At 44.7% G+C, this 23,354-nt stretch overlaps 1 protein-coding gene across 1 annotated transcript in view; it reads right to left on the bottom strand.

Moving 5' to 3' along the window:
* Nucleotides 1-22,360, bottom strand: part of LRRC74A (leucine rich repeat containing 74A) — a 36,530-nt gene extending 14,170 nt beyond the window's left edge. Inside the window, exons 1-8 of the mRNA XM_058162436.1 lie at nt 22,225-22,360; nt 11,539-11,652; nt 10,416-10,591; nt 9,737-9,844; nt 4,809-4,905; nt 3,161-3,210; nt 1,307-1,388; nt 1,004-1,089 (exon numbers count right to left, since the gene is read on the bottom strand). Coding sequence (XP_058018419.1) covers nt 1,004-1,089; nt 1,307-1,388; nt 3,161-3,210; nt 4,809-4,905; nt 9,737-9,844; nt 10,416-10,591; nt 11,539-11,652; nt 22,225-22,264 — 753 coding nt within the window. The 5' untranslated portion in view covers nt 22,265-22,360. The remainder of the gene's footprint in view (nt 1-1,003; nt 1,090-1,306; nt 1,389-3,160; nt 3,211-4,808; nt 4,906-9,736; nt 9,845-10,415; nt 10,592-11,538; nt 11,653-22,224) is intronic.
* Between the last annotated feature and the right edge of the window lie 994 nt (nt 22,361-23,354).

Here is a 23,354-nt window from a genome sequence, read left to right as displayed (position 1 = left end):
TCAGGAAAAAAAAGAGACAATAGAACCAACTTTTATCTGCGACTATGTAAATCTTTAAAAACCATTTTAATCTTCAGCTCTGAAATCAGAAATGAAATCAGTTTGAAGAGAACTCTGACCATGTTTTACATCAATACATATACAATGTGAAGGCCTTACTTTCCCAACATTTTTTTCTTCCACACAGAGACCAACTAGATTACTTTGGGAATCACAGTTGGACTAAGATTTGTAGAATCTGCTGCTAGTATTCCAGCTGATATTGAGAAACTGCATAGTAACTGCAGCGATTCAAGGCTGATTCTGCCTCTTGAATTTTCCACAATGCCACTAAGTTCTTGAGACAGTTTTTTAATTCACAGCTAATGAAAATGTAACTTTAAAAATAGTGGCTTATAAAGCCAGTGATACAACATGGAAACCTGGAACTCTGAAGGCTCTGAAGATTTGGAGAATTTTAGGAAGGTCACGTGGAAGTGCACTGTGAAAGAGCCAAAGGCATTCTCCAGGCAGGAGCTTTGTTTGAATTCCTTACCTTCCCATTATTTATTTTTTACATCAAGGAATTCTTTGAAATCAGATGGGGCAGAGGGTCTGGCAGGTCACAGAGTTGGTACATTGATGCCACTGGCTCCATGCCAAAGACACCAGCATTTCCACCAGCTGGCAAGAAACAGCTGTGTTATCTGATCTACACAATCTGAAAGTATACTGAGGTATGGAAATTAAATTTAGAGTAGACATAATCATGTAGTTAGAGTGCTGCTTTACATTTTAAAAAAGGCCAATTCAGAGTGAATAACTGTTTCACTGCTATCTTCCAAAACATCTCCTGCTTTGAAATATTTTGAAATGTTTAAGATTCTTTGTGAATAAGGGTCTCTGCTTGCTGCCATCTTGCCATAGGCTTTCATCCTTGTTGCTTTGGTATCATACTCAGCCTTGCCTTGCTCAAGGCCTTCAACTCAAGACATCTAAAGCAGATTGTCCAGCAGATTCTCACCTTGAGACCAGTACTCAGGGCCGTAGCACCCTTCAGCCGCAGATGATTCCAGCTCAGATTCAGAATCTCCAGTGATTCGTTGTTGGCTGAATAAAAGATGCACAAACACATATATGCCATATGGGCACTTTTGCAAGATGTATTTATTAAATGTATATGTTGCCCACGTCACTATCTAAAGTAACTGTGGGTTTTGGATTGTTTCTGGATGTGAAATATGAATACTACTCTGGAGTCCTTGATTGACTCAGTAATATTACTATCTGGCACATCTCCTCCCTTACGTTGGGAAACAAAACTTACCCAGTACCTGTCCAAATAGCTCTCCAGCTTTCTCAGAAAACTCATTGTAACTGAGGTCCAGCTCTATCACTCTGTAATTAGCCTGTAGAAAGATCAGTGCAGAGACCTATAGACTCAGTTGTTGTCTTCCATTAAGTACTTGCCTTAAAACAAGGGTTGCCTTGCTCGCAAATGTTTGTTTGTGATAGGTGACACTCTACTTTTTCAAAGTGTCAACAATAATGTTTCCAAGGTTGTATATGCATCCATCTACCTTAAAACATATATATGGAATACCATGGTGACCTAATACCATCTCAGATATGCTATTTTTGTATTTCCTCTGCATCTGTACTGGTGGAGGGCCAGCGTGTAACTAGTTATCCAATCTTGAGTTAGCATTTTAGTGTCTTGAAAATAAAAGCATTCTGGTTCATTTTTAGGAGACTTGATTGATAGGAAACTACAGTATGCTGAGAACTACATTCTAGGTTGTAGGCTATGGTTCAAACTGGCAGTCAATTTCAGTGAATACCGCATCCTTATTTCTGATTCTGATTATGGCTTCCCTCAGAGAAGGTAAAGAGATGTTCAAAGTTATTAAAGAATGATTAAAGAACATTAATGATTAATCAGTGGAACAACTTGCCTCCAGAAGTTGTAAATGCTCTAACACTGGAAGTTTTTAAGAAGACATTGGATAACCATTTATCTGAAATGGTATAGGGCAGGGGTCTGCAAACTTAGCTCTTTTAAGACTTGTGGGCTTCAACTCCCAGAGTTCCTCAGCCAGCAAAGCTCTGGGAGTTGAAGTCCACAAGTCTTAAAAGAGCCAAGTTTGCAGACCCCAGGTATAGGCTTTCCTGCCTAAGCAGGGGGTTGGACTAGAAGACCTTCAAGATCCCTTCTAACTCTGTTGTTCTATTTATTATTCAAAGAAGTTTTATTAAAGAGGCATGCATTCTTCTGTGGATATCTCAAATAGAGACTTTAAGAAACTACGGTCCTTCTACCGAAGAGGCCAAGTCTGATCACAATTTGAGAGAAAAAGATCTATTTATATGTTTCTTATTTTACAGTATTTAAAAGCTTCTTCAGTCCCAAGACTCTGAGTGTCATGTTTAAATGAAAATAAATATTAACCAAAATTATAATAATAAAAAAGTAAACCTGAACAATATCCAAAATGCATCACATCAAACCCCAGATTGTAATTTATAGTCATTCAGCTAGGACCAAAACCTTGATGAAATAAAAAGATTTAAATCTATTTCCAGCACCCAGCAGGGTGGAGGCTATGTGTATGTCTGGAGGAGCAGTAATCCATAAAGTGATGACAGTTACCAAGAAGGCTTGCCATCGCACCCATGCCTTAGGAATCTCACAAAGGGAGAAAACTTCCCTGGACTGGAAGTGAATTGGACAGACAGATTCAGTTCTACCAAAATATTGCCTGGTGTACTCAAATGCTGCACTGTTTAGAGCTTTAAAGTTAATAACCAGCACTTTAAGTTGTCTGCAATAATCAGTGCAGATGATTTTGTTCTCTTTAATGCTTACTATGAGCTCTTTATTGCCAGAAGTTATTCACTACAATGCTATTGCTTCAGAATTAGTCCTTCCTGTACTGAATGAGTAATTGAGGGTGTTGCATGCAAAAGTTATTGTACTTGTGGACAAGAGGTATTTTCCAAATATGGCCTTGTGCCATGATTGGGGATGACTGGAGTTGTAATTCACCACATCTAAAGCTTGAGAAGCTTGCTTTAAAAGTTCCAACTAGTTTGGGGATTTTTATTGTTTTCCTATTTTTACACTTAAATGCTTCCTTCTTTATTCCAAATGCCCAGTTGTCCCCTTTAGCAAGATACTCACAATTAAGGATTCAGAAAAATAAGGCGCTGCCTCATCTCTAAAATCATTTCCTAAAGACAAAGAAAAAGTTGCTAAAATGTTGGAGGGCTGTTTTACGTAAGACAATTGCTCAGTCAGTTTCTGCCATTTGCAAAGTCTACTTGTACAATTCATTCATTCATTTATTTATTTATTTAATCGCATTTTTATACCGCCCTATCTCCCAAGGGACTCAGGGCGGTTTACAGCCTAATCAAAATACATATAAATACAAAATAAAACACCAATTTAAAAAACTTATTAAATAAGGCCGAATATTAAAACTACAATAAGATAATAAAACCCCGTTAAAACCAAATTTAAAATTTGAAATTCTAGTCCAGTTCTGCGCAGATATAGATGTGTCTTAAGCTCGCGGCGAAAGGTTCGAAGGTCAGGAAGTTGGCGAAATCCTGGGGGAAGTTCGTTCCAGAGGGTGGGAGCCCCCACAGAAAAGGCCCTTCCCCTGGGCGTCGCCAGCCGGCACTGCCTGGCTGATGGCACCCTGAGGAGTCCCTCCCTGTGAGAGTGCACGGGTCGGTGGGAGGCAATCGGTGGCAGCAGATGGTCCCGTAAGTAACCCGGCCCTATGCCATGGAGCGCTTTGAAGATAGTTACCAAAACCTTGAAGCGCACCCGAAAGGCCACAGGTAGCCAGTGCAGTCTGTGCAGGAGAGGTGTCACATGGGAGCCACGAGGGGCTCCCTCTATCACCTGCGCAGCCGCATTCTGGATCAACTGGAGCCTCTGGGTGCTCTTCAAGGGGAGCCCCATGTAGAGAGCATTGCAGTAATCCAGATGAGATGTCACGAGAGCATGAGTGACCGTGCATAGGGCATCCCGGTCTAGAAAGGGGCGCAACTGGCAAACCAGGCGAACCTGGTAAAAAGCTCTCCTGGAGACGGCCATCAAATGGTCTTCAAAAGACAGCTGTCCATCCAGGAGAATGCCCAAATTGCGAACCCTCTCCATTGGGACCAATGACTCGCCCCCAACAGTCAGCCGCGGCTGCAGCTGACTGTACCAGGATGCCAGCATCCACAGCCACTCTGTCTTGGAGGGATTGAGCCTGAGCCTGTTTCTCCCCATCCAGACCCGTATGGCCTCCAGACACCGGGACAGCACTTCGATAGCTTCGTTGGGGTGGCCCGGTGTGGAAAAGTACAGCTGAGTGTCATCAGCGTACAGTTGGTACCTCACACCGAAACCACTGATGAACAACAAGAAAACAGGTTATCAATATCGGAATTTTGAGATACTATAAAATTTCAGGTAAGACTTTTTTCAACCTCTTGATAACATACAAAGTGACTCGTAGTTGGATTTGTATGCCCAGGGAGGGGATTATGATCCTAAACTACAGTTGGAGTTCAACTTGTATGCTCAGACAGGTGGTATGCAGCAACATCTGAAGCAACATATGAAGAATCACAAATTTCTCATCTGTGATTTACAGGCCCCAAAGGTACAGGTATAGGGTAAATCATTATTCTGTAGATTGTCCCATTCCTGCCAGCTAAAATCCTTGGAGTTATCAAAAGATCTTTCTGAGAGCAAATGCCATATTCTGTAAAGCCGATACCTGAATATTGCTCTGTTGCATCATTCTGCCTTTCTTGAATAAACCTACCTGCAAGTCGAATGGACCGGATGTTAGAAATATTGTGGTAAAACATTCTGCAGATAGCTTCAGCTCCATCTTTGTTGAGGTGATTATGGGAAATATTCTGAAAAGAAGAAAAACTTATAGAGAAGAGTTGAAAGATGAAATCGATGCACTTTGCACTGTTTGAGCAAATAGATATTCGTGAATTCCTAGAGTCCATGTTATCCAGACCGGTATGTCAGTCAGAATTTAACTAGCAAGACTTTACTCTTCTCCAAATGTTTTCATTTTCAAATGACTTTGTTTATGTTTATACACAGTTTGATGTACCTGCATTTAGCCAAATGCCATGTCATTGCTGTCTAAAACTTTGAGTGAAGGCTACCAAAAGACAGATTTAAAAAAAGAGGAATCAGCCACAAAAATGCAAGTTTCTCAAGTTTCCCCCATCAATATAGAACAAAAGGGTTGGAGAGACATCTTGATATTCATGTGTCAATGAACACTTTAAGAAGAATAAACCTTTCTGAAACCTAATCACCCAGGTTTCAACTAAATGGCTTCAAACTCAGTTGATCAAATTTCCATAACTTGCTCATATTTATAGCTCATGCTGGCTAGGGAATTCTGGGAGTTGAAGTCCACCACTCTTCAAGGGGCCAAGTTTGGACACCCCTGATGTAGACTTAATAGTTGATTGTACCCAAAGTAGCCTAGGCAGAGGTGGTATTCAGCAGGTTCTGACAAGTTCTGGAGAACCGGTAAGCAGAAATTTTGAGTAGTTCAGAGAATCGACAACTGCCCACTCCCCTCATCTATTCTCTGCCTCCCAAGTCCCAGCTGATCTGCTGGGTCTTCTTTTGTTGCCCTGCACAGAAGAATGGAGCTGGAAAGGAGGTTAGTGGGGTGGGGACGGAATGGAGATTTTACAGTATCCTTCCCCTGCCACACCCACCAAGTCATGCCCACCAAGTCATGCCACCCCCACCAAACTGGTAGTAAAAATGTTTGAATCCCATCACTGAGTCCAGGCAATTAAATTTACATTTACTTTGAACTATTTAAATCTTTTATGTAATGATATTTATTTATTTATTTATTTTAATAATTAAATTTCTATACCGCCCTTCTCCCGAAGGACTCAGGGCAGTGTACAGCCTTATTTAAAACACATAAAATACACAGTATAAATCCCAGATTTAAAATGCTTTTAAAACGAAATATTTAACAGGCCTAATTAACTAAAACGGTCATAGACCGATATAAAACCCTTAAAATTTAAAATTATAAATAAATTAATACGTTAATAAATTAAGTTAAAAACACTTAGGCTAGTCCCGCCCGATTGAATAATAGGGTCTTCAGTTCCCGCTTGAAGGTTCGGAGGTCGGGGAGTTGGCATAACCCCGGAGGTAACTCATTCCTTAGGGTCGGTGCTGCCACAGAGAAGGCTCTCCCCCTGGGGGCTACCAACCGACATTGTTTGGCTGATGGCACCCGGAGCAGGCCCATTCTGTGGGAGCACACAGGTCGTTGGGAGGCTATCGGTGGCAGAAGGCGGTCTCGTAGATAGCCCGGTCCTAAGCCATGGAGCGCTATGAAGGTGAGCACTAACACCTTGAATTGCACCCGGAAGACTGCCAGTGCAGGCCACGCAGGATAGGTGTTATATGGGAGCAACATGGTGCTCCCACTATTACCTGCGCAGCCGCATTCTGGACTAGCTGGAGCCTCCTGGTGCTCTTCAAGGGGAGCCCCATGTAGAGAGCATTTCAATAGTCCAAGTGAGAGGTAACGAGGGCGTGAGTGACCGTGTGTAAGGAGTCCCGGTCAAGAAAGGGGCGCAACTGGCGCATCAGGAGAACCTGATAAAATGCTCCCCTGGCGACGGTCATCAGGTGTTCTTCTAGGGACAGCCGATCGTCCAGGAGAACGCCCAAGTTGCGCACCCTTCCCCTGGGGGTCAGAACTTAATCCCCCACAGTCAGCGAAGGCGTAAGCTGACTGTACCAGGACGCCGGAACCCACAGCCACTCTGTCTTGGTGGGGTTGAGCTGGAGCCTGTTCCTCCTCATCCAGACCCGCACGGCCTCAAGACACTGGTCCATCACCTCGACAGCTTCGCTAGGGTGGTTTGGGGTGGAAATGTACAGCTGAGTATCATCAGCGTACAGATGATAATCCACCCCGAAACCACGGATAACCTCACCCAGCAGCTTCATATAGATGTTGAACAGGAGAGGCGAGAGAAACGACCCCTGAGGCACCCCACAAGTGAGGCACCTAGAGGCCGATCTCTGCCCCCCTGCCAACACTGTCTGCGAACGGTCAGAGAGATAGGATGAGAACCACCGATAAACGCTGCCTCCCACCCCCAATCCCTCCAACCGCCGCAGCAGGATACCATGGTCGATGGTATCAAAAGCCGCTGAGAGATCTAATAGGACCAGGACAGAGGAACATCCCCTGTCCCGAGCCCTCCAGAGGTCATCCACCAACGCGACCAAAGCCGTCTCGGTGCTGTAGCCAGGTCTGAAGCCGGACTGGAACGAGTCTAGAAAGACAGTTTCCTCCAGGTATTGGGGAAGCTGATATGCCACACACTCTCAACAACCTTCGCCAGAAAGTGAAGGTTGGAGACTGGACGATAGTTCGCCAATACAGCTGGGTCCAAGGATGGCTTCTTGAGGAGGGGCCTCACCACCGCCTCTTTCAAGGCAATGGGAAAAATGCCCTCCAACAAGGAAGCGTTGGTAATTCCCAGGAGCCAGCCTCGTGTCACCTCCCATGTGGCCAGTACCAACCAAGAGGGACATGGGTCCAATAAACATGTGTGGGATTCAGCCTAGCCAACAACCTGTCCATGTCATCAGGGGTCACAGGATCAAACTCAGCCCAGGTAATATCCACAAGACTCATCCCCGTCCTCTCGCCTGAATCTATCCAATCAATGTCCAGTCCATCCCAGATCCGAGCGATTTTATCGGACAGATACTGTACAAAATCCTCAGCATGCCCCTGCAAGGGGTCTTCCCAAGCCTCCTGCAAAAGCAGGGAGCGGGTCACCCTAAACAGGGTAACTGGGCGGTTATCTGCTGATGCAATAAGAGTGGAGAAATAGTTATGTTTCGCCATTCTTATCGCCACTAGATAGGTCTGAATATGAGACCTAACTAGTGTTCAGTCAGATTCGGTGTGGCTGGACCTCCAGGCACTCTCTAGGCGTCTTTTCCGGCGCTTCATCTCCCTCAGCTCCTCGTTATACCAAGGAGCTGGGCGAGTTCGGCGCCGGGTCAGAGGCCGCAAAAGCACGACGCGGTCCAAAGCCCCGGTGGCTGCCCCCTCCCAGGCGGCCACCAGTTCTTCGACCGAGTTGTGGGCTAATTCCCCAGGAAACGGCCCAAGCTCCGTCAGGAACCTCTCAGGGACCATCAGGCACCTGGGACGGAACCATTGAACTGGCTCCATCTCCCTGCGGTGGGGTGCGGCGGTTCGAAAGTCTAGCTGAAGGAGTAAATGATCTGACCATGACAAGGGTTTAACAATTAATTCCCCTTAATCTAGATCATTAAGCCACTGTCCCAAGATGAAAATCAAGTCCAGAGTGTTACCCCCAGTGTGGGTGGGACCATTAACTACCTGGGTCAGGTCCAAGGCCACCATGGAAGCCATGAACTCCTGAACTGCCGTTGATGATTCGCCCACCGACGGCAAGTTGAAATCCCCCATAACCATAAGTCTGGGGGTCTCAACCGCTGTCCCGGCTATCATCTCCGACAACTCGGGCAGGGCTGCTGCCACACAGCAAGGAGCCAGGTACGTAACCAGCATGCCCACCTGTACCCCACGGCCCCACTTTACCAGAAGGGTTTCACAACCGGCTATCTGCGGGACAGTGACCTCCCTCGGTTTTAGACCCTCGTGGATAACAACCGCTACCCCCCCACCCCTACCCTGGGCTCTCGGTTGATGAAATGCCTGGAAACCTGGTGGGCACATCTAGATAAGGGGAACCCCCCCTTCTGCGCCCAACCAGGTCTCCGAAATGCCCATCAGGTCCGCCCCCCCCCTCTTGAATAAGATCGGCTATGAGGGGGGCTTTATTCACGACGGACCTGGCATTGCATAGCATCAACCGAAGGTCCAGGTTCCTGGAGGCATAGCCACTCGGGGAACGAGGCAAGCTTGGAGGCCCGGAGCACGCAATCGCTCGCAAACAGTGAGAGCGTACTCCCCGCACATGATATGAGCCCCCGCTTCCACCACGTCTGCCCCTCCCTCTTACCGTGCCGATGGACATGCCCATGATACACAAATGGCAAAATGGCATGATTGCTGCAAGTGATGTCACTTGCAATTTAATAAATAATCAGGGATAAAAAAAAATTCCCAATTATACTGATGTTTCTTTGTGCATTCACAAACACATAGACACACTTAATTTTGGTAAATAATATATTCATTTGCAGATAAATATTCATATTTAGCAATGAATACTTTTTTCAGTTAATAGATTATTGGAATCTTTAATATATTTTAGAGTGAAATACAGTCGTTCAAGATTCCATTAGTTCCTACTGTCCCATTAAACATTCAAGTTGAATAGCAATTTTTGCATTTTCATGAGGACAACACTCAGGTTTTGGGAACTCCATGGGACACTAGGATGTGCACCTTTGATAAAGATATAGTAGGGTCAAATAAGTAAAGACTGTGAAACTCATATCACATCCAGAAAATCATGAAATAGCCTAGCACAGGGGTCTACAAACTTGACCCTTTTAAGACTTGTGGACTTCAACTCCCAGAGTTCTGGAACTCTGGGAGTTGAAGTCCACAAGTCTTAAAAGATCCAAGTTTGCAGACCCCTGGCCTAGCATATTAGCCAAGCATAATTCTACAGAGCAGTACAAGAGTTTCCTTTGTTGTCCTTTGAGGGAAATACAAAATACCATCTCTTGAATGTAGCAGTTCTCTCGCAACATCTGTACTAAGTATGTAGTTCCTTCAGCCAGAATCCAGTTATCCTCTAGCTCCAGGTGAGTGATGGTTGTGTTGGACTACAGAATGAAGAATTCAAAAAGGAAAAAAAATGCAGAGATTTAGTAACATTAATTTACATGATTGATAATGTACAAAACAAAAAGTGCTCATAACAATTCAAGCTGCTATATTCTGGAACCATAAGCAGTTTCTGGATAACCAGACGGGCAGTCTCATCACATTCGATATATTCATAGTGAGAGGCTGTAGCTAATAATGTTAATAATCTAAACCATTAAAACATTTCTTTAGCTCAGACTTTTTTTCATTGTCTATGTACCAGACATTAAGGCTAATATGTCAATTGTTTGCATCTCTTGCACATCGTCATCTCTATACCACCAGTTAGTGTTTTAATGGCTTCACGTAAAAAGGTCTGGTATTCTAGTTTGTCAATGTTAAACTCAATTACAGTTAAAAAGCTTAAAAGGTGGAAGGAAGGAAGGAAGGGAGAAGGTTCATGGAAATTGCCAGTTTTACTATGTATTTAAATTACTCTATCAGTATTATAGGGTGACCCTTTAATCCTTTTTCCCCAAACTGGGAAAAGTGTGTTGAAATGCAACAGCATCAGGTCAAAATACTTACAACCAGAGCGATAGCAATGGCTTTGGTTCCCTTTGGTCCAAGACCATGATGGTTGAGATTCATAACAGGCTCTTCCATATTCCGGATGAAGTATGAGACAGGAATCACTCCCACCAGCTTGCATGCTTCTCTATACAGGTCTGCACCCTTTACAGTTGAAAATGAGCGCTCAGCATCTGCAAAGGATACAGTATATAGATGATAATGCATACTTTAGTTCAATACAGAGAAAATAAATTAAGTCCTGTCAAAGGCCTCACAGAATAATTATCAAAGAGAAGTGAATTGGTGACCCTTGACATATCTGTACATGCAAATACATTAAAAACTCCTTGTACACACCTTCCACCTCCTATTTTCCCCACATCAACAATCCTGTGAGGTGAGGTGAGCTGGCCCAAGGTCACCCAGCTGGCTTTCATGGCTAAGGTAGGACTGGAACTCATAGTCTCCTGTTTTTTAGTCTACCACCTTAATTACTAGGACAAACTGGCTCTCTAATTATGTGTAATGAAGTGCTATTAGAGTTGCATTGTTTCAAATCAATTTCAGATTTATGAATTCTTTTTGATTAAAGGTAAAGTGCTAGTCATTCCCAACTCTAGGGGGCAGTTCTCATCTCCATTTCAAAGCCGAAGAGCCAGCGCTGTCCGAAGATGTCTCCGTGGTCATGTGACTACACACCAAAGGTTGGTGTGGAACGCTGTTATCTTCCCACCAAAGGTGTCCCTATTTTTCTATTTGCCTTTTTTACATGCTTTCGAACTGCTAGGTTGGCAAAAGCTGGGACAAGTAACGGGAGCTCACTCTGTTACGCGGCACTAGGGATTCGAACCGCTGAACTGCCGACCTTTTGATCAACAAGCTCAGCATTTTAGCCACTGAGCCACCCTGTCCCTCTTCATTTTGATTAGGTTGATCCTATCTAATGAAGTTGACAAGACTACTTTACAACCTATCTATATCTTCTTTTGGGCTGGGGAACTGCAATACAAACAATCTCTTTAAGTAAGCAACAGAGACCTTATGTTAAGGTGACTATGTTAAGGTGAGCATTTTGTAGAACTCTCACAAGATGGGAGGTGGGGAATATTCGTATGAAAGACAGAAGAAAATTATTCACCTTCAATCGAAAGGTCTGTGTCAGAACTGTCTTCCCTCTTCTCTTCTGCTGCCTCAGAGGCATTAGCAGCTGACAATGTCTCCTCATATGTGCTGTTTTCTGATATCACACTACCTGCAATCAGATTAATTACTTTCTGTATAAATGGAAGTTTCTTGAGATATTGAATATGCAGCATTTCTTTCCAGCAAGTCCACAATGTTCATCAGTGAATCTATTAATGAACTTCAGAGACCCTTCGACAATTGTTCCTTTTTTCCTTTTCCTTTTGAGTTTCTTTGCCCAGCTGTACATAACAATCATGAAAAGTATATTACAATGGGTGTTGTCTATGGTCAGAGTCAGAAGAGATAACCACAGATAGTCATTTGAAGTTTTCCCCCCACAATACCTGCAGTGCTAGTTCAAAAGGATACCATTCCTAGTTTCAAAGGACGCCATGCTAATGTAGGAAGTTAGTACCCATCCCTCTCCTAGAAGAATGAAATATTTTAGGAAATATTAAAAAGGCAGAATATTATGTTTCCCTGGATGAGAAATGGAGAAACATGTTTTTTAGGGAGGAAGCAGACTCACTCTTAATAGCTCCCACCCTCCTCAATAGCCCACAGCAGATGTCAGCACTTAAGAGATGAAGAGATAGCTTGGTCTATCCATAAGCAAATGCCCTAACCCAAGATCCAACAAATGTAGGATTAGCCCTCAGCCATAATAGAAATTGCCCAAAACCCTCTTTTTTTTTTTTATTCAAAAAGTTTTACAAAAAAATTTTTCCCCCTTTCCCCCCAACCCCCCTCCCTTCACTAATACCCTCCCCCCTCCCCCCTGGCTTCCTGGAAGAAGCACAAGGTATAGTTAAAAATAAAACAAACATATGCTAAGAAAATTTTCTCCCAAAACTATTATACCAATGTTCCCTCTATAACTCTGACTTCCTCCTAAGATAACCAAAATCCTTCAAAAAAATAAAAAATAAAAATAAAAATTAAGAATTAACAATAGTAAAATATATAAATCAATAGAACAAATTAATCCTAAAGTATTTAAAACCAGCTAAAGCATAAAAATCCAATCCAATTCAAAAAATATGTCCCTTATAACTTCTATAACCATATAATTTTCCCCCCATGTCTTTCTTACATAAGATCTTTTGAGAATATTCTATTTAAAATTTAGTGCAACACCTTCTATTCAACTTTAGTCCTTCCTCATCAAAATCCAGTATAGATCCAAATATCTAGTCTTTTATGATAGATATAAAACATATAATCAACCCATTTCTTCCAGATCTTCCTCACAAATTGTCTTTCCGGGACACTAATATTTTTGTCTGTTAATATTGTAAAAAAACCTTGTTTCAAAGATACTTTTGTCTCTTGCCATTTTTTTTGATGCATTAATCTCTGTCTTTCCTTCATTACTCCTTTTAAAAAGTCAATCACAATATTTCCTAGTAATTCCTTATGTCCAAGAATCCAAAAATTACTACCTTATATTCCATCAGTCCAAAAAGAGAACTCTTGGGAAACATTAAACTTGTGAGTCTTTTCCGTTCGAGGGACAATCTCCTGTAGCACAAATTCAGGCATTTCATCCAAACTATTTAAAGAAAACTTCTTTACATCAACTTGTTTCTTCACGATCAAATCTTCATATTTATCCACTTTTATTTGTATCTCCTCCATTCCATTTTCCGAATGATTGCACTGGTTAATTTGCTCCAAGCTCTCATCCAAAACGTCCCCATTTTTTATCAATTCGTATTTTTGAATAATTAAATACATACTTTCTGTGTAGTCCTGTATAAGTCATGAATCCATTCTTCTGAAAGAACCTCCATGACAAAGTTCCTGCTGAGAATCCCCTTGTAAAATACTTAAACAACGTAATATAATCCAACAGTCCACAGTCAAACACAATAAGATAAAATCTCCATTCAGTTCCGATTCAACAGCAAGGCTCCCTTTGATGTATCGCTCTGCTTTCAGTTTCTCTAAAACGAAACTGAAGGGGGGAATTTCTCTTTTAAAAAAGGTAGAAGTCAGAAAATCAAAAATACTTGCAAACCAATAATTGTTCACTCACGCTTCTTCCGTCTGCTTTTAGTAACCACAAAAAGAAATCAGTTGTTAGCAGAAGTGGACACCTTCCTCTTTTCCTGCTTTTTCAGGAGCGCAGTGAATACTGGAGGTTGGGGGAGGGTTCAAGGGGATTCGACCTTTCAGGACTTTGCATTACAAAAACAAAGCCCCTAGGGGAATCTACCACAATTTCCCCCCCCTTGCTCTTTCTCTCTCTTTCAACCAGAGAGAGAAATTAAGCCGGGATCAGCTGTTATCACCGGCTTTTACCATATTCAATGCGGAGTGCCATAAATTAGCACCCAGCGAGAAAGGTGGCGCCACCCAGAAGCCCCGCCCAAAACCCTCTTCATTACATCATGGCTCGGCGTTGCTTTGGGAGGAGCTCTGGAGCTCTCTCTCCCCAGTGGCAGTATCATCGGCGGCGGCGGCGGCCTGGCTTGACCGGTCTGGCATGGCTTGGCCTGATAGTGGGCGTCTGGGCCCAGCGAACTGGCTTGGTGGTTGGAGCCGGTAGCATGGTCCAGCAGGCCCAGCGGGCGAGTGGCCTATTCCAGCGGCCTCTTCCAGCGGCCTAGTGGCCTTGGCCGGTTGGGTGGCCTGGCTTAGAGGCCGCAAATTAGCCCGATGGACGCCCTTTTGTGTGATCTTGAAGGCTGTCCACGGGTCCAGTGGACGCTCCCCTCTTTATCATCTTTATCATCCAGAGGACGTCTATGGGCCACCTATGGGGGGACCTTTTTAAGACCTTTTAAGACCTTTTTGAGACCTTTGTTCCCCCCCCGGACTTTGGGAGAGAGATGGCTTGGCGGTTGAGCGGCTTGACCTAGTGGGTGCCCGTGGCCCAGCGGTGTGATGGCCTCCCCTTCCTCCTTAATCCACCCCTCGAGTCTGTATATGAGGGGCTGGTGAACTGACTGAATCATGGCGGTTTTATTCATCTACCGCCTAAGAACTATTCCTCACTGTGGCTCACCCGGATTAGCTGGCGTTGTCAGTTACCACCTTGACTGGTCCAGGATGGGCCTGTTTGGCGGACTCCTACTATGCGGACATTCACAGCGGCTGACCTTCTTGCCCTGCGAGATTCCCCTCTCTCGCGGGTTTGGCCCCCCACACTATCGAGGGCCCATCTTGAGGACGGGTTTTGGAACCCCGAGAGGTGGCATGCCAAAAATAGGAGACTCAGGGGATTTTTAATTAATTGTTTTAATCGTCTTTTTAAGGGGAATTTTAATGGGAATTTTAAGGGGAGGGTGGAAATTGACGGGTTTGGGTTGGGAGAGAGGGCGGGTGTTGGGGGAAACCCGTCGGGGAGGGTATGTCCAGTCCCAGCGCGCGCTCACGACACCATTTTAGTTGGTCCGAAGACGGGGGGGAAGGGATTGTACAGAGCAGAGAGTGTTATTCCATCTGTACGGTAAGTGGGAGGGGCAGATATGGCGGAGGCAGGGGGCCGTATCGTCCTTTGGGAGCATGTGTTTGATGTTTAAAAGCGATCACGTGCTCCGGCCCCTCAGTCCTCACTCGTTCCCCGGATGGTCAAGACCCTCAGAGCTTGGGTCTTCGGTTGATGCTTTGCAATGCCTGGTCCATGGTTAATAAAGCTCCCCTGATTTGTGACCTTATTCAGAGGGAGTCCGCTGACTTTATGGGCATTACGGAGACCTGGTTGGGCACAGAAGGGGGTGTACCCCTGGTTGAACTGTGCCCTCCGGGTTTCCATGCATTCCATCAGCCGAGGGCCCAAGGTAGGGGTGGGGGGGGGTGGCGGTCGTGATTAAAGAAAGTCTGGAGCCGAGGGAGTCCACTGTTCCTCAGATAGCTGGCTGTGAATCCCTCCTTGTGAAGTGGGGCCATTGGAATCAGATGGGGCTGTTGATCACGTACCTGGCTCCTTGCTGCGTGTCTACAGCCCTACCTGAGCTACTAGAGGTGCTTGCCGGCGTGGCGGTTGAGATTCCCAGACTTTTGGTCTTGGGGGATTTCAACCTGCCATCGGCCGGCTTGTCATCGACGGTGGTTCAGGAGTTCCAGGCCTCCATGACGGCCTTGGACCTGATTCAAGTAACTGATGGCCCTACACACATTGGGGGAGGCGTGCTAGACCTGATTTTTATCTCTGGTCAGTGGGTTAATGATCTGGATTTAGGAGATATAGTGAAAGAACCAGTGTCATGGTCAGATCATTTTCTTCTTCGCCTAGACTTTCGGACCGCTGCTCACCACCGCAGGGAGACAGAGCCAATGCGTTGGTTCCGTCCCAGGCGCCTGATGGACCCGGAGAGGTTCCAGACAGAGCTTGGGCCGTTCCCTGAGGATCTTACCCATGGCATGACTGAAGAACTGGTTGCGGCTTGGGAACGGGCCGCGACTGGCGCTTTGGACCATGTCGTGCCTTTGCGGCCTCTGACCCGGCGTAGATCTCAATTAGCTCCCTGGTTCTCTGAGGAGCTGAGGGGGATGAAACGCCGGAGAAGACGCCTAGAGAGTACCTGGAGGTCCAGCCGTTCCGAGGCTGATCGGACACTAGTGAGGTCTTTTACTAAGACCTACCTAGTGGCAATGAGGGAGGCGAAACGTTCCTACGTTTCCACCCTCATTGCATCGGCAGATAACCGCCCGGCCGCTCTGTTTCGGGTGACCCGTTCCCTCCTTCAACAGGAGGGACGGGATGACCCCCTGCAGGGTTGAGCTGAGGAGTTTAACGGTTATCTATACGATAAAATCGTTCAGCTTCGGGACGGTTTGGACCAAGATTGCGATGATCCAACCGAGATGGTGGAGACACGTCTTGTTGAGGTCATTTGGGATGAGTTTGATTCTGTGGCTCTCGAGGACGTGGACAGGTTGCTGGGGAGGTTGCATGCAACTACATGTTTACTGGACCCGTGTCCTTCCTGGCTAGTGCTGGCTGCTCAGGAAGTGACACGAGGCTGGCTCCAGGGGATTATAAATGCTTCTTTGGTTGAAGGGGTTTTCCCCGCCGCCTTGAAAGAGGCGGTGGTGAGACCTCTCCTGAAGAAGCCTTCCCTGGACCCAGCTATTTTGGGAAACTACCGTCCAGTCTCCAACCTTCGCTTTGTGGCGAAGGTTGTAGAGAGTGTGGTTGCGTGGCAGCTCCCCCGGCACCTGGAGGAAGCTGTCTATCTAGACCCGTTCCAGTCCGGCTTCCGACCCGGTTACAGCACGGAGACGGCTTTGGTCGCGTTGGTGGATGACCTCTGGAGGGCCAGGGACAGGGGTTGTTCCTCTGCCTTGGTCCTATTAGATCTCTCAGCGGCTTTTGATACCATCGACCATGGTATCTTGCTGCACCGGTTGGAGGATTGGGAGTGGGAGGCACCGTTTATCGGTGGTTCTCCTCCTATCTCTCTGACCGGTCGCAGACGGTGTTGACAGGGGGCAGAGGTCGTCCAGGCGCCTCACTTGTGGGGTGCCTCAGGGTCGATTCTCGCCTACCCTGTCCAACATCAATATGAAGCCGCTGGATGAGGTCATCAGTGGTTTCGGGGTGAGTTATCATCTGTACGCTGATGATACTCAGCTGTACTTTTCCACCCCGGACCACCCCAACGAAGCGGTCGAAGTGCTGTCCCGGTGCCTGGAAGCTGTACGGGTCTGGATGGGGAGAAACAGACTCAAGCTCAATCCCTCCAAGACGGAGTGGCTGTGGATGTTGGCACCCCGGTACAGTCAGCTGCATCCACAGCTGACTGTTGGGGGCGAGTTAGTGGCCCCAAAGGAGGTGGTTTGCAACTTGGGCGTCCTCCTGGATGGACGGCTGTCCTTTGATGAACATCTGGCGGCCATCTCCAGGAGGGCCTTTTACCAAGTTCGCTTGGTCTGCCAGTTGCGTCCCTTCCTTGACCGGGATGCCTTATGCACAGTCACTCATGCTCTGGTTACATCTCGGTTGGATTACTGCAATGCTCTCTACATGGGGCTGCCCTTGAGGTGTACCCGGAGGCTGCAGTTAGTCCAGAATGCGGCTGCGCGAGTAGTAATGGGAGCCGCGCGTGGCTCCCACGTAACACCACTGCTCCGTAGTCTGCACTGGCTTCCTGTGGTCTTTCGGGTGCGCTTCAAGATTTTGGTTACCATCTTTAAAGCGCTCCATGGCTTAGGACCCGGGTACTTACGATACCGCCTGCTGTTACCCTCTGCCTCCCACCGACCCGTACGCTCTCATAGAGAGGGTCTCCTCAGGGTGCCGTCCGCCAAACAATGTCGGCTGGTGGCCCCCAGGAGTAGGGCCTTCTCTGTGGGAGCATCGACGCTCTGGAATGAACTCCCCCCTGGCCTACGTCAAGTGCCTGATCTTCGGACCTTCCGTCGTGAGCTAAAAACATACTTATTTATTCAAGCGGGACTGGCATAATAGTTTGATTTTAAATTGGGGTTTTATTAATATTTTAAATATTTTAAATTTTAATTTTAATTATCAGCCATTTTCGTAATTTTGCTATGTTTTAATTCGTTTTTAACTGTACATATCTTGTATTTTATTTCTGGCTGTACACCGCCCTGAGTCCTTCGGGAGAAGGGCGGTATAAAAATTTAATCAATAATAAATAATAAATAAAATAATAATAATGTTATTAAATCTGATAATATCAAATTTAATCTGATATTTGTGTTCAACACTTATTGAGAACACTTAATATTTGTGTTCTGATTTTTCAGTTATTTTTGTGGGATGGGTATGCAGGAAATTTGTCTCTTCCTTCCACTCACTGGATTACTGATTTCCACCTTTGGGGCCTCTCTAAATGTTACTTAATATTCAAAATAGACATGACATCCCCGGCACCTGGAGGAAGCTGTCTATCTAGACCTGCTCCAGTCCGGCTTCCGACCTGGTTACAGCACAGAGACGGCTTTGGTCGCGTTGGTGGATGACCTCTGGAGGGCCAGGGACAGGGGTTGTTCCTCTGCCTTGGTCCTATTAGATCTCTCAGCGGCTTTTGATACCATCGATCATGGTATCTTGCTGCGCCGGTTGAAGGGATTGGGAGTGGGAGGCACCGTTTATCGGTGGTTCTCCTCCTATCTCTCCGACCGGTCGCAGACGGTGTTGACAGGGGGGCAGAGGTCGTCCACGAGCGCCTCACTTGTGGGGTACCTCAGGGGTCGATTCTCTCGCCCACCCTGTTCAACATCTATATGAAGCCGCTGGATGAGGTCATCAGTGGTTTCGGGGTGAGTTATCATCTGTACGCTGATGATACTCAGCTGTACTTTTCCACCCCGGACCACCCCAACGAAGCGGTCGAAATGCTGTCCCGGTGCCTGGAAGCTGTACGGGTCTGGATGGGGAGAAACAGACTCAAGCTCAATCCCTCCAAGACGGAGTGGCTGTGGATGCCGGCACCCTGGTACAGTCAGCTGCATCCGCAGCTGACTGTTGGGGGCGAGTTAGTGGCCCCAAAGGAGGTGGTTCGCAACTTGGGCGTCCTCCTGGATAGACGGCTGTCCTTTGATGAACATCTGGCGGCCATCTTCAGGAGGGCCTTTTACCAAGTTCGCTTGGTCTGCCAGTTGCGTCCCTTCCTTGACCGGGATGCCTTATGCACAGTCACTCATGCTCTGGTTACGTCTCGGTTGGATTACTGCAATGCTCTCTACATGGGGCTGCCCTTGAGGTGTACCCGGAGGCTGCAGTTAGTCCAGAATGCGGCTGCGCGAGTAGTAATGGGAGCTGCGCGTGGCTCTCACGTAACACCACTGCTCCGTAGTCTGCACTGGCTTCCTGTGGTCTTTCGGGTGCGCTTCAAGATTTTGGTTACCACCTTTAAAGCGCTCCATGGCTTAGGACCCGGGTACTTACGAGACCGCCTGCTGTTACCCTCTGCCTCCCACCGACCCGTACGCTCTCATAGAGAGGGTCTCCTCAGGGTGCCGTCCGCCAAACAATGTCGGCTGGCGGTCCCCAGGAGTAGGGCCTTCTCTGTGGGAGCATCGACGCTCTGGAATGAACTCCCCCCTGGCCTACGTCAAGTGCCTGATCTTCGGACCTTCCGTCGTGAGCTAAAAACATACTTATTTATTCAAGCAGGACTGGCATAATAGTTTGATTTTAAATTGGGGTTTTATTAATATTTTAAATATTTTAAATTTTAATTTTAATTATCAGCCATTTTTGTAATTTTGCTATGTTTTAATTCGTTTTTAACTGTACATATCTTGTATTTTATTTCTGGCTGTACACCGCCCTAAGTCCTTCGGGAGAAGGGTGGTATAAAAATTTAATAAATAATAAATAATAAATAAAATAATAATAATGTTATTAAATCTGATAATATCAAATTTAATCTGATATTTGTGTTCAACACTTATTGAGAACACTTAATATTTGTGTTCTGATTTTTTAGTTATTTTTGTGGGATGGGTATGCAGGAAATTTGTCTCTTCCTTCCACTCACTGGATTACTGATTTGCACCTTTGGGGCCTCTCTAAATGTTACTTAATATTCAAAATAGACATGACATCCACGCTCTAGATATATGTGAAAAAAAGAAAGCTGGCCATAGCCATTGACAGAACTCTCGTTTCCCTGGATGAGTTGTCAATGTTGAACAGGATGTCAGGGTTCAAAGTAATACCCTCAACCAATGAAGACTCCAAGGCCAGCAATTCCTCAATGTTCCAAAAAAAAACCCTCCCAGTTTTCCACAGACTAAGTATGGCAGCCCTGAAGATCCAAAAGGAAAGATGGCCTCCAGGGCTGACACAGGAAACCCTCCAACACCTCTTGTCTTTGCTTGTCATGGCATGACAATTTGTGAATAACTAACATTATTAGTACTATTCAAGCCATGGTCAAGATTTCCAATTGATACATAAAACTGCAACTCTTTCTTGATATCTAATGGTTATCCAGATTTTTGTAATGAAGATCTGAAAGGCTTTAGATCAGAGGTGGGTTTCAGCAGGTTCTGACCAGTTCTGGAGAACCGGTAGCGGAAATTTTGAGTAGTTCGGAGAACCCGTAGTAAAAATTCTGACTGGCCCCACCCCCATCTATTCTCTGCCTCCCAAGTCCCAGCTAATTGGGAGGAAATGGGGATTTTGCAGTAACCTTCCCATGGATTGGAGAGGGAATGGAGATTTTACAGTATCTGTCCCGTGCCACACCCACCAAGCCACGCCCATCAAGCCATGCCATGCCCACCAAGCCACACCCACAGAACCGGTAATAAAAAATTTGAAACTCACCACTGCTTTAAATCAGGGGTATCAAACTCATGTCGTCACAGTGGTGTCACGTGACATATCGGGACTTTTTTTTCCCCCTCGCTAAACTGGGCGTGGCCAGAGTTTGATGCATCTGGCTCACGGGCCGAGAGTTTGACAGCCCTGCTTTAGATCTTAGATAAACTTTGAAGACTTTGGCAATATTTGTTACACATGCTATTTCTTAAAGCCCCTGGATTCAGGATACACAAACCTTTTGTTAATTCAGGAAGAAGCTAATGTTTTGCAGCCAGAAACTACATTTTTCTTATAGGAGATAAAATTGCCGGGGAAGGAAAGGATTAAGTAAATACTGTAAGAAGGTTCACAGGAAGAATACTATATATATTTTGCTTATCAGTTAGTTTTTAAAACAAATACTAATTATTGTGTAGCTGAATTCCAGCAGTGCAACCTGTAAGGAGCTCACACGCAGTGAGTAAGCCTCTGATATCCCATTCCTGCAAAAGGTATCATTCCATTTATAATAAATATTGTTATATTCTTTGGGGCCTGGGGATAGGCTTTTTATTATCAGCTGCTCAATCAAGATGCAATTATTCACTTTTTTTAAAACTATAGTAAATGTAAACTAAATAAATAAATGTAAACTAAATAAATCTAAATGTAAAGTAAATGAAAACTCCGTCGACTTCGACATGACCTGTGTTTAACACACAAAATCATCTATTGCAATATCCTTCCTATAAAAGACTACTTCAGCTTCAATCGCAATATTACAAGAGCAAAAAATAGATTCAAGCTAAATGTCAACCGCTTCAAACTTGATTGCAGAAAACATGACTTCTGTAACAGAGTTGTTAATGCTTGGAACTCATTACCTGACTCCATAGTCTCTACTCAAAATCCCAAAATCTTCAGCCAACAACTGTCTACTATTGACCTCACCCCATTCCTAAGAGGACTATAAGGGGCATGCATAAGAGCACAAAAGTGCCTACCGTTCCTGTCCTATTGTTCCCTTTATCTTATCAATTTGATATAGTTGATGCATATTTTTTACATATATGTATATATTTTCTTCAAAATATGTTGTTCTATCTATGACAATTGTTTGTGCATACTGTTGTGACAAAAAGAAATAAAAAAAATTAATCTAATTAGTTTTCTCTTTCTTGCTAAAAATAAACACATTGGCAGTTTTCTTCATTTCTGCATTTATACAGATTGGCTACTGGCCCATTTTACACTCATACAAAGACATCAGTGTCCATCTCCCCCTTTTGAATCTCATTTATATACAGAGTCAACATTGCCTAATTACATTTGCTAAAAGTTGAATAGCATTCTTTGGGGCATGTTTTTTTGTTTAAAAAAAATTGAATACCACATTTACTACAATCTTACCTTCCCCCTCCTCCTCCTCCAAAAAATGTAAAAAGTCCATGTTGCTGAGAGCAGATAATCTGTTAATTCTTCTTTACTGTATTTTTGTTATAGTTTCCTTTCCTTCAGGCCCTTCTAAAGCAGAGCTTTACAGGACCCATCCAACAACTATTACGAATCACAGAAACGTTCATGTCTTAAAATGTCAGCTGGCAATGGAGAATCCCACGTTATATTATTTCTTATTATAATGAACACATTTCCATATCACTATGATTGCCTGTATGTTATGCATGTTTATTGCCTCAAGTTTAGGTCACTTTAATTTCAAGTCTTCCATGACCTCACCTAGACATTGTGACCTAGGATATATAGTATCTCTATAGTCACATAGCTGAGGCTTGAGTCAAGTCTTCTTTGGCGAGCCGGATCAAAATGGATCAGAATGCAGGTCAGAGATCTTGTTTCAGAAACTGGTGCTGTTGGTAATTTAAGGGGCAGTGATGGGAAGCCACATTAGATTGTGTACATTAATTTTTTCTAACATTCATGAAAATCTCCTGTTTTGTAGTTGTCACACAACCTGGCTAGGATATTCTTTCAATAGGCACGGCCAAATTACTAGCAGCATTAGGTTCAGACAACCTATTAACATCAAAATGTGGGTCTGATGTAAGCTGAATCACTGGCGACAACTGATGCACAGATATATTCATGCCCTATTTTCTTTGGTTATTTTCTACCCACAATCAATTCCCTGAACTGCCTCCCCATTTGATTTTTTTTAACAAGTAACCAAGATTGAAGATATTTTATTTGTATTTTTTATTATTATTATTTACACGAGGCTTCAAATATTTCAGAACCCTAGACCTGAGGCTACTGTATTTACGTAACAGCAAACAAGTTTTTATACTAGCCAGAGGTTGGATGAGCTAGTTTGGTGTAGTGGTTAAGGCACCAGGCTATAAAGCAGATCATGAGTTCTAGTCTTGAAGCACAAAGCCAGCTGAGTGACCTTGGGTCAGTCATTCTCTGACAGCCCTAGGAAGGAGGCAATAGCAAACCACTTCTGAAAATCTTTCCCAGAAAATTGCAGGGGTTTGTAGGCAGTGGCCAGAAGTAAAAAAATTACTCAAAGGCACTAAAAA

Source organism: Ahaetulla prasina, chromosome 1 (assembly GCF_028640845.1).
Source record: "Ahaetulla prasina isolate Xishuangbanna chromosome 1, ASM2864084v1, whole genome shotgun sequence".
NCBI lineage: Eukaryota > Metazoa > Chordata > Lepidosauria > Squamata > Colubridae > Ahaetulla > Ahaetulla prasina.
The sequence above is the reverse complement of the archived record's forward strand: the minus strand, read 5'-3'. Positions and strand labels throughout refer to the sequence as shown.